Source organism: Rhinoraja longicauda, chromosome 2, assembly GCF_053455715.1.
Source record: "Rhinoraja longicauda isolate Sanriku21f chromosome 2, sRhiLon1.1, whole genome shotgun sequence".
In the NCBI taxonomy this organism is placed as follows: Eukaryota; Metazoa; Chordata; class Chondrichthyes; order Rajiformes; family Arhynchobatidae; genus Rhinoraja; species Rhinoraja longicauda.
The window spans coordinates 77,820,184-77,836,430 of NC_135954.1; the positions used below are offsets into that span (position 1 = coordinate 77,820,184).

The 16,247-nt window shown below is 44.7% G+C and overlaps 1 protein-coding gene across 2 annotated transcripts; it reads left to right on the plus strand.

Annotated features, from left to right (window-relative positions):
• Positions 1-890: 890 nt before the first annotated feature.
• On the plus strand, positions 891-14,964 carry polr1f (RNA polymerase I subunit F). Of its 2 annotated transcripts, XM_078428767.1 has the most exons (5): positions 891-1,296; positions 4,827-4,901; positions 5,271-5,412; positions 6,295-6,497; positions 13,287-14,964. In XM_078428767.1, the coding sequence occupies exons 1-5, from the start codon at positions 893-895 to the stop codon at positions 13,681-13,683; spliced, it is 1,221 nt and encodes a 406-aa protein (XP_078284893.1). In that variant the 5' UTR covers positions 891-892; the 3' UTR covers positions 13,684-14,964. The 2 variants fall into 2 exon arrangements, with proteins under 2 accessions (XP_078284893.1, XP_078284902.1); XM_078428776.1 differs by lacking the exon at positions 4,827-4,901.
• Positions 14,965-16,247: the final 1,283 nt, after the last annotated feature.

Consider the following 16,247-nt stretch of genomic DNA (forward strand, 5'->3'; position numbering starts at 1 on the left):
GCAGAGGAAATTAACTTGGCATCATGTTTGGCACAGACATTGTGGGCTGAAGGGGAGTTAAAGTGTTTAGCAACCGGGAGATCAGGTAAGTTTAGGCGGACTGAGTGGAGGTGTCAGCGAACCGATCGCCAAGCCTGCCTTTGGTCTCACTGATATATAGGAGTCCATACCTGGAACAGTAGATGAGGTTGGAGGAGGTGCAAGTGAACCTCTGCCTTACCTGAAAAGACTGTTGGGGTCCATGGACAGAGTCGAGAGAGGAGGTATTGGGACAGGTGTTGCATCTCCTGCAGTTGCAGGGGAAAGTACTTGGGGTTTGGGTGGGAAGGGACGAATTACCTTCTCCTAGCTAACAATGATCTATTCTACGTTTTCCTTGATCACACCTAACCTCTGTATTTTCCCCTTCCCTGAATCTCAGTCTGAAGGGACTCGACCTGAAACGTCACCCATTTCTTCTCTCCAGAGATGCTGCCAGTCTCGCTCAGTTTCTCCAGCATATTGTGTCTGCCTTTGGTTTAAACCAGCATCTGCACATTCCTACACGTCTGCACTTCCTTCCTACCCATTATTTTGCTGTCAGCTGAGTGGAGCCGGCGCCCCCAGGCGGAGAGGCCGGGGACTGCCGCAGTGCCCCCTGCCGGCGCTGCCCGGAGCCGCCAGAGCGCCCCCAGGCGGAGAGGTTGGGGACTGCCGCAGTGCCCCCTGCCGGCGCTGCCCGGTCCCGCCAGAGCGCCCCCAAGCGGAGAGGCCGGGAACTGCCGCAGTGCCCCCTGCTGGCGCTGCCCGGAGCCGCCAGAGCGCCACCTGCCGGCGCCGACGCACATTGCGGCGGGACCCGCAAACGTGCGACAACACGCTGCCGGTGCAGATACAAGACGGGCCCGGCAGCATGGCCACCCCCACCCCAGACCCCGACCTCTCGGCCACCCCGGGCCCGGCTCCGGCCACCCCCACCCCCGGCCCCGCTCTCCCCTCCACCCCCGCTCTCCCCTCCACCCCAGGCCCCGCTCTCCCCTCCACCCCAGGCCCCGCTCTCCCCTCCACCCCAGGCCCCGCTCTCCCCTCCACCCCGGCTCCGGCCACCTCCACCCCAGGCCCCGCTCTCCCCTCCACCCCCGGCCCCGGAGCTCCGCTCTCCTTCGCCCAGGCCCGCGCCCTGATCCAGAGCCCGCTCTCCTGCCTGGTGCTCGACACATGCCGGCGCCATCTCGCCCTCTGCCCGCGCTACCTCAACCGCAAGAGGAGCGGCATCGAGAGGGAGCTCAAGACCGAGCTGCTCCGCTTCTCGGAGACGTGAGTGAGGGAGGGAGGGAGGGAGAGGGAGAGGGAGGAGAGAGGGGGAGAGGAGGGGGGGGGGAGACAGGGAGAGAGGGAGAGGGAGGGGGGAGAGGAGAGGGAGGGGGGGAGGAGAGGGAGGGGGGGAGGAGAGGGAGGGGGGAGAGAGGGGAGAGAGGAGGGGGGAGAGGGAGATGGGGGAGAGGGAGAGGAGGGGGGAGATGGAGAGAGGGGAGAGGGAGAGGAGGAGGGGAGATGGAGAGAGGGGAGAGGGAGAGGAGGAGGGGGGGAGAGGGAGAGGAGGGGGGGAGATGGAGAGAGGGGAGAGGGAGAGGAGGGGGGGAGATGGAGAGGAGGAGGGGGGGGAGAGGGAGAGGAGGAGGGGGGGAGAGGGAGAGGAGGAGGGAGGGAGAGGGAGAGGGGGGAGAGGGAGAGGAGGGGGGGGAGAGGGAATTCTTGGTGTTGAGGTTCACCAAGTTAATTCCCGGGATGGCGGGACTGACAGATGATGAAAGAATGGGTCGACTGGGCTTGTATTCACTGGAATTTAGAAGGACAAGAGGGGATCTAATAGAAATATGTAAAATTATAAAGGGATTGGACAGGCTAGATGCGGGGAAAATGTTCCCGGTGTTGGGGGAGTCCAGAAACAGGGGTCACACTTTAAGAATAAGGGGTAGGCCAATTAGGATTGAGATCAGGAAAAACCTTTTCACCCGGAAAGTTGTGAATCTGTAGAATTCTCTGCCACAGAAGGCAGTGGAGGCCAATTCACTGGATGCATTCAAAAGAGCGTTAGATTTAGCCTTTAGGGCTAAGGAATCAAGGGATATAAGGACAAATCCAGAACGGGGTACTGATTTTGGATGATCAGCCACGATCACATTGAAAGGCGGTGCTGGCTCGAAGGGCCGAATGGCCTACTCCTTGCACATATTTTCTATGTTGCTATAAGAGGGAGGGGGAGGAAGAGGAGAAGGAATGGAAGAAGGGGGAAGAGGGAGTGCAAAGGGAAAGGAGGGAGAAAAAGGGGTGAGGAGGATGTGGAAAATGATGGCTGGATATGGGGTGGGGGATGAAGAGGGTGTTAAAGAAACAGTGGGAAAACTTCAGGGACTTGAGTCAAAGAGTTGTACAACACAACGATGAGCCCATCATGTCCACGCTTACCTATTTACCCGCGTACACTAATGCCACTTTCCTGCAATAGATTTGCATCTGTCAATGCTTTAGCTATTCAAGTGCCTGTCTAAATGCCTGAATCATAGTGTATGTGATTCCACCACCTTTTCTGATCTTGAATTCCAGATATTAACTACACTTTGTGAGGGCTGTGGGAAAAATATGAACCACTGTCCCTTTTAAAATTTGTCATCTTAAAAGTAAGTGTTCTATTTTTTTGTTATCCCTACCAGAAGGAAGAACATTCTGACTATCGTATCCATGCCTCAAGTTATCTTAGACACTTGTGTCAGTTCCTCCTCATCCCTGCCCGCCTGCTTCACTCCAGTAAAATTAAGCCCAGCTTATCCAATCTCTCCCCATAACTAAAATCCTTCAATCCAAGCAACATCCTGGGGAATGTCCAAGACCATAGACGAGGAGAGTCTGAACAGGGGTAAAAGGTAAATGTGGAGAGGGTGGTAGGTTTGGGGAGGTAAGGTTAGTAGGGGAGTTTTGGATCCAAGATTGGTTTGGTGAGGGAATTGAATCTGGGATGCAAATTGAGAAGTGGATGGCCTGCGGACAGAAATCAGGAATGGTTGGCAATACCTGGATACCACCTGCATATAGGGTTGCAGTGTAGTCACATTGTGGAGTCTGTATGTTTGAGTGTATGGCCTGGTGCTGGGATGATGCATTAAGGTTAGGCTGGGTGACATGTCGGGTCGAGACCCTTCTTCAGACTTTTTTTTATTTGGTTGTGGACATTCCATAGTTTATTAATGGAATGCCTACAGCCAAATAAATGAAAGCATTTAGGCAAAAAAAATTGTTCAAGTGATTATGTAACATGCTGTAATTGATAGGTAATGTTAATGAAAAGGCAGTGCCATTATCTTGGGCTCACAGTCGCGTGCATTTCAATAGTGCAGTTTCTCACCTGGTCTGAACCTTGAAATGATTGCATCGATTGATGATTTTATTCGTAATTAACATTAGCCGTTAATTAGATTTGGCTTGGTGAACAAAGGTACTACCTGGTGTGCACTGCACCAGTTTCCCATTCCGTATTGAGCTAACTGCTCTTAGCAAGAGCATTAGGGGTGCAGATGTCATTCTGCACGAGGAGGAAGTCGACCTTGCTGGAAAAGGCCAATGTGTAGGTTTTACAGCATAATCAATCTGCAGTGGGTCTCCCTTATCCCATGGAGTCATGAGTGTTTAATTGTCATATGTCCCAAAATGGAACAATGAAATTCATTCTTGCAGCAGCACAACAGATATGTAAACATAGAACTCAGTAAGCACTAAGGTAAACAACAAAAATACCGGTGGCACAGCGGTAGAGTTACTGCCTTACAGCGAATGCAGCGCCAGAGACTCAGGTTCGATCCTGACTATGGGCGCCGTCTGTACGGAGTTTGTACGTTCTCTCCGTGACCTGCGTGGGTTTTCTCCGAGATGTTTGGTTTCCTCCCACACTCCAAAGACGTACAGGTATGTAGGTTAATTGGCTGGGCAAATGTAAAAATTGTCCCTAGTGTTAATGTGCGGGGATCGCTGGGCGGCGCGGACCCGGTGGGCCGAAGGGCCTGTTTCTGCGCTGTATCTATCTCTAAAAAAAATCTACAATAAATTCAATATATAACAACAAACAAATAATAAATTGCAGAGATAAAAACAATACCCCAGTGCAAATAAGGCAGTTTGAGGTTTAGTTGGAGTTCGTAGTGTTCAATGGCCTGTTGGTTGTGAGGAAGAAGCTGCCCCTGAACCTGGATATTAGTTTTCAAGCCCCTAAACCTTCTTCCTGTTGGCAGGAATGAAATGAGAGTGTGGCCAGGGTGGTATGAGTCCTTGATGATAATGGCTATCTTTTTGAGGCAGCACGTCCTGTAGATCCATTCAATGGATGGGGAGGTCGCTACCTGTGATGGACCGGGCATCATTCACCACTTTTTGCAATCTTCTTAGTTCCTGGACGTTTGTGTTGCCGAACCAGGTCGTGATGCAACTAGTCAATGTGGTCTCGACCATGCAGCTATAGAAGTTCAAAAGACTATTTGTCAGCATGCCAAATCTTTATAAATATTAATGCATTTGCCTTAAAACAGTTTGACGAAAAATCTGCACGGCCAGGAATTTGAAGTTTTTGACTCATTCCACTGCTGAGCTGTGGATGGGAACATGTGCTGCTGCTGCCCAGGGAATTTAATTGCTAAGAACTTCATTATTCAGTTTCAGTGCATGTGACAGTTAAACACTCTTAACTCTTGTCTCTTGGGGTTAAGACTGCTCTCTTGGGAAACAAAAACTTGCTCTTATTGGGGGAGGGAAAGGAAGTTGATTGGAGACGACATCATGACCTGTGGTTACTTCCACAGATCCCATCAGTGCTGTTCCTTTGTCCCAGAAGATCTGTTTGATGGCTCAGCCAAAACTGATGAAACGTATGTTGGGTAAGCTGGGGCAGATGCAGGCAGGCTGAGGCTGGGGTTCGCCATTCATGGTCACGCACATTCAATTTCAGGCCTGATTCAACATTCAGTATTAATGGGGGAAAAATGGCTGATATTATAAATTCCATCATGTATGCTACATCTTCATTTCATCTTTTATGATTTATCATAATGGACATGAAAAATACTTCCAGCTGTATTATTTTTATAAGATGCTTTCTGTGTGGTAAGCTGCTTGCGCTCAGATTGCAATACAATTTTTAGCAAACCTCCTTTCTGAAATATATAGTTCAAAGTAGTTGTATGTATAGAATTAGTCCGAACAGATTCTGTAGGAATAATTTCATAACCTTCAACATTTTATTTTAGTCTGCAGGGTGTCCCAGTTGCATATGACAAGGTCAGGTTAATTGGAGAATTAGGTGACATCTATGATGACCAAGGGTATATACATCTCAACATTGAAGCTGACTTTGTCATCTTCAGGCCCAAAATTGGACAGAAGCTGCTGGTAAGTTTCATTTTTTTACTAAGAAAGGCTTTAGAATGATGCAGGAGTAAGAATGTATTTAGACTTGGAAATACAGTCATACAGCATGGAAAAAGGCCCTTCAGCCCAACTTGCCAATGCTGACCAAGATGTCCCATCTACACTAGTCCCAACTGCCTACATTTGGGCCATATCCCTTTAACCCTTTCCTATCCGTATACCTGCCTAAACGTCTTTTAAAGTGTGGATGTGGTGTGGTAAACAATAAATAAACAAAAGTGTAGGTCCCCAATAAGTATTGCCTTGAAAGCAGGTGTTGTTTTGAAAATGTGTTAATGGTAGAGAAATCCTGATGGCAATAACAATAAGGATAAGGTTTCAGCTACAAAAAGACTGGGAAGATTGTGGTTGGCATTGATGTCATGGTGCAAATGGGTTCATGTGGTTGGTTGCCATCGGGGAGTGAAAACAATGCAGTATTGTGAACAGTCTTGCTTAGCTTGAGAGACTCTGTGGGCAGGAGAGTGGAATTAGTCCCAACGGTGCAGAGTTCACAGCTGGGCCAAGAGAGGTTCTTTTGGTTTCCTGCTTTATGGAGCTATGAATGAATTTTTATCCGGTTATAAATATTAAAGCATTTGCCTTAAAACAGTTTGAAGAAAAATTAAAAATTAATCATAATAAGTTGCTTTCAGTCAGGTAAAATGAGTAGTCTGGACCACGAGTTTTCGTAATCATTGTTAAAATTAAGAATGGAGAAGGTGTTTAAAATTACAAGTTTTTTCATTGTTTCTTGTATAATAAGGTTTGCAGCATCTTTCAAATTTTAAAATAAGATATAGTACTTGTCCTCTTTTAACATTCACAGCAACAAAAGGTTAATTCTCTACTGAACTTCTACAGGGCACGGTGAATAAAGTTGCTCCGAGTCATCTTGGTTGCCTGGTACATGGGTGTTTTAATGCTTCCATTCCCAAGCCACATCATGCAAATGGAATCTGGCCAAGCTTTGCGGTGAAAGTAGGAGATAGACTGGAGTTTGAAGTTCTACAGCTGGATACTGATGCTGCCGGTGTACTGTGCATTCGAGGGCGTTTGGATAAAAGGTAATTGCCCAGAGTTAGTTACTAATCATGACAGCTACATTCTCATCTAAATCATTAATATAGATGATAAACTGTTTCCTGCAGGACACTAGCCACGGTCTTCAATCTGAAAACAACATCCACTACCCACCCTCTGATTTCTACCACCGTCAAATTTGTATCCAATTGACTCATTTACCATGTTGTATCGCCTACCGGTTCAGTCTATCATTGTGATCGTGGCAGAAGTCCTGTAAAAGTCCATGTCCTGGCTTTGGCACGTAAATTTATGATACACGATCTCCTATTTTCAAAGTAATGCTGGCTATCCCTAATCATTCCTTACCTTTCCAAATGCAGACGGACCCTATCCCTCAGGATCCCTTCCTGTAACTTTGCCATCAATGATCATAGAGTCACTGGCCTGACAAGTTTCCCAGCTTGTCCGTCCAACCGTTCATAAACAAAGGTGCAACATTACCTACCATCCCATCTTCCTGCAGCTAAGGAAGATACAAACATTTCTGACAAGTGCCCAACCCATTTCCTCCCTTGCTTCTGACAAAATTCTCAGATACCCTTAGTCAGGCCTGTGGGATTTATTCACCTTTAAGGCTGGCATCACCTCTTTTGTGATGTAGATATATTTCAGAATCTTATAATTTTATCAAAATTGGGTGGCATAATAGTGAAGCGTTAGAGTTGCTTCCTGGCAATGCCAGAAACCCGGGTTTGATCCTGACAATTGATGCTGTCTGGACGGAGTTTGCACTTCCTGTGACCATGTGAATTTTTTCCAGGTACTCCGGTTTCCTCCCACACTCCAAAGACATGCAGGTTTGTAGGTTAATTGGCTTCTATAAATTGTCCATAGTATATAGGATAAAACTAATGTACGGGGGTGGGGGTGATTGATGGTCACGCAATCTCGTTAGGCCAAAGGGCCTGTTTCCACCCTGTATTTCTAAACTATACTAAACTAAACTAAAATTGTATTCTCAGAAGTTACATTTCATGACTAGAACTTTGCCAATTTCATGAGAATATACACTGAACATGCATCATTTTACTATTTTTGCTGCGGAATTTCATCTTTCTCATAATGGAAATGGCTATGTCGTTGCTTCATCTGCCTAGAATTTCATAGCTAACTGTTGTGAACAGCAATATCAGAACTTGTTGAATGATTCAATCTGTACCTAATTGGCTTTCTCGTAAGATAATTGAACTTGAACACAAACATCTTTCTGCTCTCTCTGCATTTATTATCAGAGTTGTTTCAGGTTCATAAGAGGGGCGTGGCTGCGCCTTGCGGCTGCGGCTCACCGGCAGTCTCTCTGTCTTTTTTCTGTTTTTGTCTATTGTTACCGTTTAAATGTATGTCGACCTATGTTTAGCTCTGTATATGTGGGGGGGGGGGGACCTTTTTTCTAAATTTCCTCCTCAACGGAGATGCGACCTTTTTCCGTGTCGTATCTCCGTTCGCGCTACGGCCTAACACTGTGGAGTCGGCGGCCTCCAGCTGGGATCGACCTTGAAGACTCCGGTCGCAGGGCCTGGACTTACCATCTCGGAGGCTTCGGCCGTGGGCCCTGCAGACCGCAACATCGGGAGCTCGCAGGTCCCTGGCTGGCGACCGGCTTTCGGGAGCTCCAGCCGTAGCAGCGTCGACCGCCCCGAATCGCAAGGCTCGATCGACCCGCTCGCAGGACCTTCATCGCCCTGCGTGGCTCGGCCGCGGCACTTTCCATCGCCCAGTGGGGGCTTAGGACCTTCATCGGCCTGCTCGGCTCGGCCCTGGGGCCTTCCATCGCCCGGCGGGGGTTTCAAAAGTCGGAAGCCTCGATCGCCTCCAGGCAGCAGTTTGACTGCCTGACCACGGGAGAAGAATGAGGAGGAGATAAGACTTTTCTTTGCCTTCCATCACAGTGAGGGTGTGCTTGAAGCAATCACTGTGATGGTTGTCTGTGATAAATTGTAATTGTGTGTCTTGTGTTCTTTATTGTTTACTGTCGGACCCTGATGTGAGAGGACGCTGGCGCTGTTTGTTCGCCGCTTCTCCGTCTGGACAAATCTTTTGTTTGTTTGTTTTTATGTCTTGTTGCTCTGTAAAGCGTCTTTGAGTTTCCTGAAAAGCGCTATATAAATTAAATGTATTATTATTATTATTATATAGAAATTAGGACATTGAAAACTCAAAAGTAACTGGAGTTAAAGAAATAAGAAAATGAACCTGAAGTGGACACCTCAGCCCCTTGTGCCTGCTCGGCCAATCAGTAAGATCACGGCAGATATTCCTTTTAGAGTCAGTTATGTAGCCCTTTGGCCCAACTCGTCTATGCTGACCAAGATATATTAATACCTAAAAATCCATTGAACATACTCAGCCATGAAACATTGACAGCACTCTCTTGGGTAGAAAATTATAAATGTTCCTAAATCCTCTCAGCAAAGAAAATTCCACACTTTTGTATCAAGAATTGCTGACTGATTTAAGGCCGTGGCTGTTGGCATATCCAGGGCCAGTGACTACAACGCATTTTGAATGATATTACATACTGTAACAAAAGTGCTGATGATGCAGGAGTGAATATTTATAATGGTAATGAGCACCAATCAAGCAGTTGCTTTGTCATGAATAGAGTTGTAGGCTCCTTCATTCATCAGTGCAAGTGGACAGCATTCCATTACATGCCGGGCATTTGCACAGTAGATGGGATGTCAAGAGGTAATTCATTTGCTACAGAATATCCAGCCTCTGACCTTGTTTTAGCAGAGTTATTTTTATGGCTGGTTCATAACTGCTGAGATTCTGGTCATTGTTGTTCCCTGGATATCGATGATGGGGTATTTAATGTGGTAATACCTTGAATTTCAAAGCCAGGTTTTTGACTCTTGTTGGAAACAGCCATTACATTGATGATGCAAAAATATTACTTCTGCCTACCAGCCCATGCCAGAATCTTGTCTGGTCTAACCGCATGCAAGTGTAAGCTTCATTTGCTAGGAATTATCAATGAAACTAAACACCATGCAATCAACAGTAAGCCTCCCCACTTCTGGCCAAATGGAAGAAGGAAGGATGTTGAAGCGGACTCAAAAGACTGCAAATGCTGTGGAAATCTAAAATAAAAACAGAAATTGAGGAAGACAGTCAGTAAGACAGGCAGCATCTGTGGAAAGATAAATAGAATTGAAGTTTCAAGTGAAGTGCCTTCATCAGAATGGAACAATGAGAAGACAAACCAACCTTTTAATTTCACTTTTCATATGCAGCCTGATTTAGTGAATCTTTACACCATTTTCTATTTCAATCTCGGGCTGATTGACTTCCAACAAAAATACCCATCTTACTTTTGAGTGTGCCCATTCCAACCACAGAGTGGTTTCTGTTTCTTGCACATTGATCTGTGTTTGACCAGAGCACATCCGTGTCAACCTTGATCAAATACTGTTGTGATATTAATGCCTGTGAATCTCAGCTCACCAATGAAAGTTAGTTTTTTGCTTTATGCTTGAGGTAAGGCTGTCATAAGATCTGGAGCGGAGTGTTCCAGGCAAAACCCAAACCAGGCATCGGTGAATAGAATTTTAATGAATATAGAACAGTATAGCACAGTAGCAGGCCTTTCGGCCCACAATGTCTGTGCCGAACATGATGCCAAGTTAGAGTACAATAACAGTGTCCAGCACTGCTATTGATTGAGAGTAGACTGATTGGATGATAATTAGCCAGATTTAATTTGTTCTTTTTATGAACAGGATGTACCTGGGCGATTTTTCACATCGTCGGGTAAAAAGCCAGTTGCAACTGCCTAGCTGAGGCACACCTAGTTGTTGAGTGAAAGTAGTGAAATTGAAATTAGAAAGTGGGATCAAGACAGAACTATTACGACTGTGCATAATAGATCAGTTAAGTTAGCATTCCCTCTATACTCTATGCCAGGGGCCTCCAAACTTTTCAGCATGAGGGCCACATTATATATTTGGCACATTTTTGCGGGCCGTAGGAAAATAATAAAGAAATGTCAGTTTTATAAATTTAATGAACTCAAAAAAGAACTTAAGTAAAACCAATGGAAGAAATTCAAGCCATCTGGAGTACATGGCAGCTTCCGACATACACTAGTAACACATGCAACAGGTACGTTCTTTCCTTGAAAAAAAAAGCCAAAATGGTCCATTTTTGTGCTGTAAAAAATGAGGAAGAAGCTGGTGGATCTACCGGAGAAAGAGGAACCGGGAGAAGGGCTGCCAAGCTTGCGGACGCCAGAAGCAGCTGGGAAAACATCTGGCCAGCCGGCGGGAGAAGGGGAAAGGGGGCCGGGAAGTAGAGGTCCGCCGACCGGGGAAGAAGAAGAGAAGGAAGAGGAGGAAAAGACGGGGTTGAGCGAGCTGGGAGAGAAGCAGCGGGAAGAATCCGAGCCGAGGGGCCTGGAGGTCTGCAGAGGCAGAGGCAGAAGCAGCGAGCGCTGGAGGTCAGCGACCGGCTGGGGCCTGAGGGCAAAGGGCCCAGGTCGTGCTCGACGGCGTTGGAGGAGGAGGAAGACGAGGAGGAGCGGAATGTCGAGCCCGAAAAGGAGGAGGGGCAGGGAAGAGGCCGATCGGCAGCGGAGGCCGAGCAGCAGCGAGAGCTGGGCCGGGCGCTGGGAGCCGAGGCGGAGGACCAGGGCACAGCTCTGCTCGATGGCCCCAGCCTCGAGGTGTTGAGTGCGGGCCAAGTGGAAGCGGAGCCCAGCAGCCCGGCTGGCGGAGTGGGCGAGTGGGGAGAAGGGCTGGAGGGCCAGCAGGAGGGACGAGGAGCCGAAGAACCGCAAGAAGCGAGGCGCGGAGCAGGAGCGCTGATTGGAGAAGACGAGGGAAGCCGAGCTGCAGCACGGAACGTGTTAAAATCTCTTGGCGGGCCGGATAAAATCTCTTGGTGGGCCAGATGTGGCCCGCTGGCCATAGTTTGGAGACCCCTGCTCTGCTAATATTTGGTGATTAGTTTGAGTACAAATATTTTGTGGTGAGTCTGAGACTTCTGTTTTGATTTTACAGATAAATGTGAGGTCCTTATTGAATTTGGTTCTGATTATAAACACAGTAAAGTTGCAGCAAAATGTCCAAAATAATAAGCCAGGATGAGTATAAACAGCCACAGACATTCTGCTGAATTAACTGGTGTGTCAAGCAACACCTGAGGGAGAAAAAGGAATTGTCGACCTTTCGGGTTGAAACTTTGCATCTGAAGAGGGAAGATAGCCAGCATAAAGAAGAAAGGGGGATAGTAATACAGGACTGGTGGGTGATTAGTGGACTGAGGAAGGGTAAAGTATGGTGGGCAGATGTAACGAGGTAGGGAGGGAGATGGGTGGAGTTGGGTGACAGGCGGGTAGATGACAGATGGAGGCAAACGAAAAAGGCAGATGGTGGATGAAGTGAGTGGGTGAAGGGAACCATCTGCCTTCATCTTTCTTCTAATGGTTCCCATTATCACCTTCCTTATCAGATTCCAGACAAAAGTAAACCTGTCTGCCTTATTTCATCATTGAGCTGACTAGGTCTAACTCCACCCTTCCCCCTTCTGCCATCTCTTTTCGTTCCACACACTAGTCCCTGTCTCATCAGTCTCCTCAGTCTCCTGTCTTCTCTTTATACTGGCTCTCTTCCCTCTCCACTCTCAATCCTAATTCTGGGTTTCGACCCAAAACATCAACAATTCCTTTGGCGCAACCGATGCTCTTGATCTGCTGAGTTCCTTCTGCAGATTGTTTGTTGCTTCAAATTCCAGCATCTGCAATCCCTTGTGCCCCCATGAGTGCAAACAGATTGCAAACATCAACACAAGAAACTGCAAATGCTATAATGTTGAGTCAAACACACAAAGTGCTGGAGGCATTCAGCGGTCAGGCAGCATCTGTGGAGGGAATGGACAAGCAACCTTTTGAATTGGGATCCTTCAGAAGTAAGTCTGTAGAAGGGCCCCGACCTGAAATGGTGTCTGTCCATTTCCTCCACAGATTGCAATTATTACCGACAGGATCGCACTAGTAACCAGAATTCAGTGGTGTGGTAGTTTTGGTGACAGGCAGATAATCAAGAGAGCATGAGTTCAAATCTTAGCGTGAATATCTGAGAATTTTATTTCCAGTTTTTAAAAAAATCAAAAAACAAGCATCAGTCATTGAAATTCATCAAAATACTGCTGTCACATAAAATCACCTGGTTTCCTTGCCTCCCAGAGGGTTGATAATGCCGAACTACCTTTGAAGTAATAGTGGGCTGCTGCCAAGAGCAGGTCCACCACCAAGTTCACAGTGCAAGCTTTTGTTGCCGGCTTACAGTTGATGTTTTTTCTGAAGGATATGAGTAGATTAATTCATTGTATTAGCTGGTGGTATTGGACTGGAGAGAACAGAAATTCATAGCTGAATGTTAACAGACATCGTCAAGAAGCCAAGAGTGTTTTATTGTCATTTATCCCAAAACGGAACAATTAAACTCTTTCCTAGCTGCAGCAGCACAAGAGCAAACATAGTACTCAGAAAAAATTCAATCTGTTTCTTTATCAGATTTGTTGGTGGCTCCTTTGGTTACCTGTTTACCCATATGGATATTATTACTGTTGATGGAAAGTATTTAGACGTTAATTAAATTCGGAATGTCCCACATCTGCTGCAGTGAATAGTGCTAGTTTTGGAACACAGACTTCAAAAACTTGGATGAGTTTACTTGTGATTTGACTGACTTGTGATCAAAACCTAAAAATGTTGGTCTCTGACAATGTATTTAGCTTATACTTAAATGATTTGTTGCTTTCTATTCTAGTGTACGGGCACCATATGGTGCAAATTTTGAAGAATTGCTGGAAAAGGACAGCGTTGAGCAAGATGGTGATGCTGCTGGAAAAAAGAAGAAAAAGAAAAAACAAAAAGATGAAAAATGTGAAGAGGTAATAGAAAAGGCTGTGAGCTGCACGAGTTCAGATAAGAGTTTTTCCAAACGTGAAATGGGAGACCTTCAAAATAATGTAGAACGTAAATCCAAAAAGAGAAAGCAAAGGACTGAGGAACCAAACACAGACAACGAATTTCATGAAAATAATGCCACTGATTATCCTAATTACAGTAAACCAAGTAAAAAGAAGAAAAAAATGACTCAGGATGAATCAGGGACCACTGATTGTGCACAAGAACCAAAACACAAAAAGAGAAAAAAAGATTAAAGAAAAAATAGCTATAAACTGAATGAGTGGACCACTGTAGAAATACCCGAATACCTCCATGAAAATGTGGGGTGGAAGAATATTTTGGTTCTGAAGAACATGGAGTTTTGATGAATGCTGTTTGTTATGTAGTCACATAATATAATTAGCAATCTTCTGTTTGATGTGCAATTGCAGAATTGTCCTGCCTGCCTGTTTGTCAACACTTGTGTGGGCCTCATTTATACATTGCAACTGCTTGCTCCTACAAAAGCTAAATGCTGGAAATTTGAAAGGAAACAAAATGTGGGTAATATTCATTTCTACAGCAACAGTGTTATTTCAGATTTCCAGCCGTTTTTTGTTTTGATTTTTCACTTGTACTATTATCGTACCATTCACTTGTACGAGGTGAAAATGCTCTGCTAAAACTGATTATCACGCGTAATATTTTTTTAACTGCTGTGTTTTTTCTTTGTTACAAAAAAGGAATGTTTAGTTTGGACTCCCAGGTTTAAAGACAAAAGTTACAAATTTGATATTTTGTTGTAAATGCAATTAAATTCTTAAAACAACTATCCTCGTTTACTTCCACATTGTAGCCTTGGAACAACTTGTATATTTTATGATCTGTGTAAGAACAGGTAATTTATTCATATTTATCACTTCCTGTTTAAAGTTGTCATGAGATGCTTTTGTTGGTCAGCAAATTATTCAGTGGTTTTCACCAACCATTCTGACCCCATTGTGCATCGTTGCAGGTAGTATTCAATTAATAATTATCCTGTTTTATTCCTATATCCAAAAATTAAATAGGGAGAGATTTTTTAACATTGGAACAGCGCATTCCATTTGAATTGAATTGAATTGAATACTTTATTGTCACATGTGACAAGTCACAGTGAAATTCTTTGCTTGCATACCTTGTCACGGTATGCAAATAGTCGCCCATAAAGGGTGCTTACAAAGATACACATCCCTCCCTCCCGTGCCAGTTCCCCCTTTGTTCTTCCACAAATTCTTTTGGAATTTGTTATTTTATAATCAACAAAGCAATCTTCATTGCAGCTCAGAAGATATTGTCTAATGGGAACTACTTTTATGTGAGAATTCCGTGCTATTTTTAGAGTGCTTTTAACTGCTGGTTGAGATTATGTATTGTTATTTCCACTATACATATGCTCTTTCATGTTCAGTGAAATCAATGAGTTATGTACATTATGGTCTTCACATTTACTGTTGATTACATCCACATGTACTGTGTTTTTAAGTCAAAAATGAAACCAAGAATTTGTAGCATTGCTGCTCATTGTTTTATTCATTTGGCCAAAATATATTGTAGGAAATATTTTCTAGCAAATGCAATTACCTAGTATTAAATGTGCAATGCAACTTTTCAATTACCTCCATTTATGCTAACTTCATTGACCCCTCAGCCACTACCTCACCCAAATATAATGCTCCAAATGTAACTCAAATTTGGAAGAATGCAGTCAAGTGAATCGGTGCAATATGCTCCAATCCTAAGGCAATTAGTTTTTTATTAGGCATGACATTTAATTGCAATGTTTGTGTGTGTCATGCTCTGAGAAAATTGAATCCAAAAGAAAATTGAAATATGCATTTGGGATTTGTTGAGCGACCATTTGATCAACGTCTTTAATTGTAGAAAAATGACAGCAATTGGAGTGACTGAAGTGAGTATGTAGTTTGCTGAGGCTCAATAATCTAAGCTACACGGCTTTTTTTGTGCATCAAAACAATATGCAGAGTTGTATGTATGAGACCAGTGACCAACATTAATCCCTGTTATTTAACACTACTTGGATTTATTCTGAAGTGCTCAAAATAGCTGACAGTTAATTCAGTTAATTTTTGGAAAATAACAAGTCCTTAATTTATTTTCCAGCATATTGAGATTTTATTACAGTTAAAGATTGTTGCATTTGATTGTGGCATTTTTGCTAATGAGTACCTAATGAGACTAGGCAGGACAAGAAATTGACAATGGGGTGCCAACTGACACAAATGAGATATAAATGATGCCCTTAATTTGAGAAGAATCAGTAAGCATACATTAACAACACAATCCTTTATTTCAATCTACTGTAAAATTAAGGGATTAAAAGTACCATTAGCAAATTTGCAGATGATACAAAGCTGGGTGGTAGTGTGAACTGTGAGGAAGATGCTATGAGGTTGCAGGGTGACTTAGACAGGTTGTGTGATGCATGGCAGATGCAGTTTAATGTGGATAAGTGTGAGGTTATCCACTTTGGTGGTAAGAATAGGAAGGCAGAGTATTATCTGAATGGTGTCGAGTTAGGAACAGGGGACTTACAACGAGATCTGGGTGTCCTAGTGCATCAGTCACTGAAAGGAAGCATGCAGGTACAGCAGGCAGTGAAGTAAGCCAATGGAATGTTGGCCTTCATAACAAGAGGAGTTGAGTATAGGAGCAAAGAGGTCCTTCTGCAGTTGTACAGGGCCCTAGTGAGACCACACCTGGAGTACTGTGTGCAGTTTTGGTCTCCAAATTTGAGGAAGGATATTCTTGCTAATCAGGGCGTGCAGTGTAGGTTTAC

What these genes read in the sequence shown, in the direction of transcription:
- polr1f (XM_078428767.1), top strand. Translation starts at nt 893, where the DNA reads ATGGCCACCCCCACCCCAGACCCCGACCTCTCGGCCACCCCGGGCCCG. An exon ending in ACTGATGAAACGTATGTTGG is followed by an intron (nt 4,902 to 5,270) that starts GTAAGCTGGGGC and finishes ATTTTATTTTAG; the next exon opens with TCTGCAGGGTGTCCCAGTTG. An exon ending in AAATTGGACAGAAGCTGCTG is followed by an intron (nt 5,413 to 6,294) that starts GTAAGTTTCATT and finishes GAACTTCTACAG; the next exon opens with GGCACGGTGAATAAAGTTGC.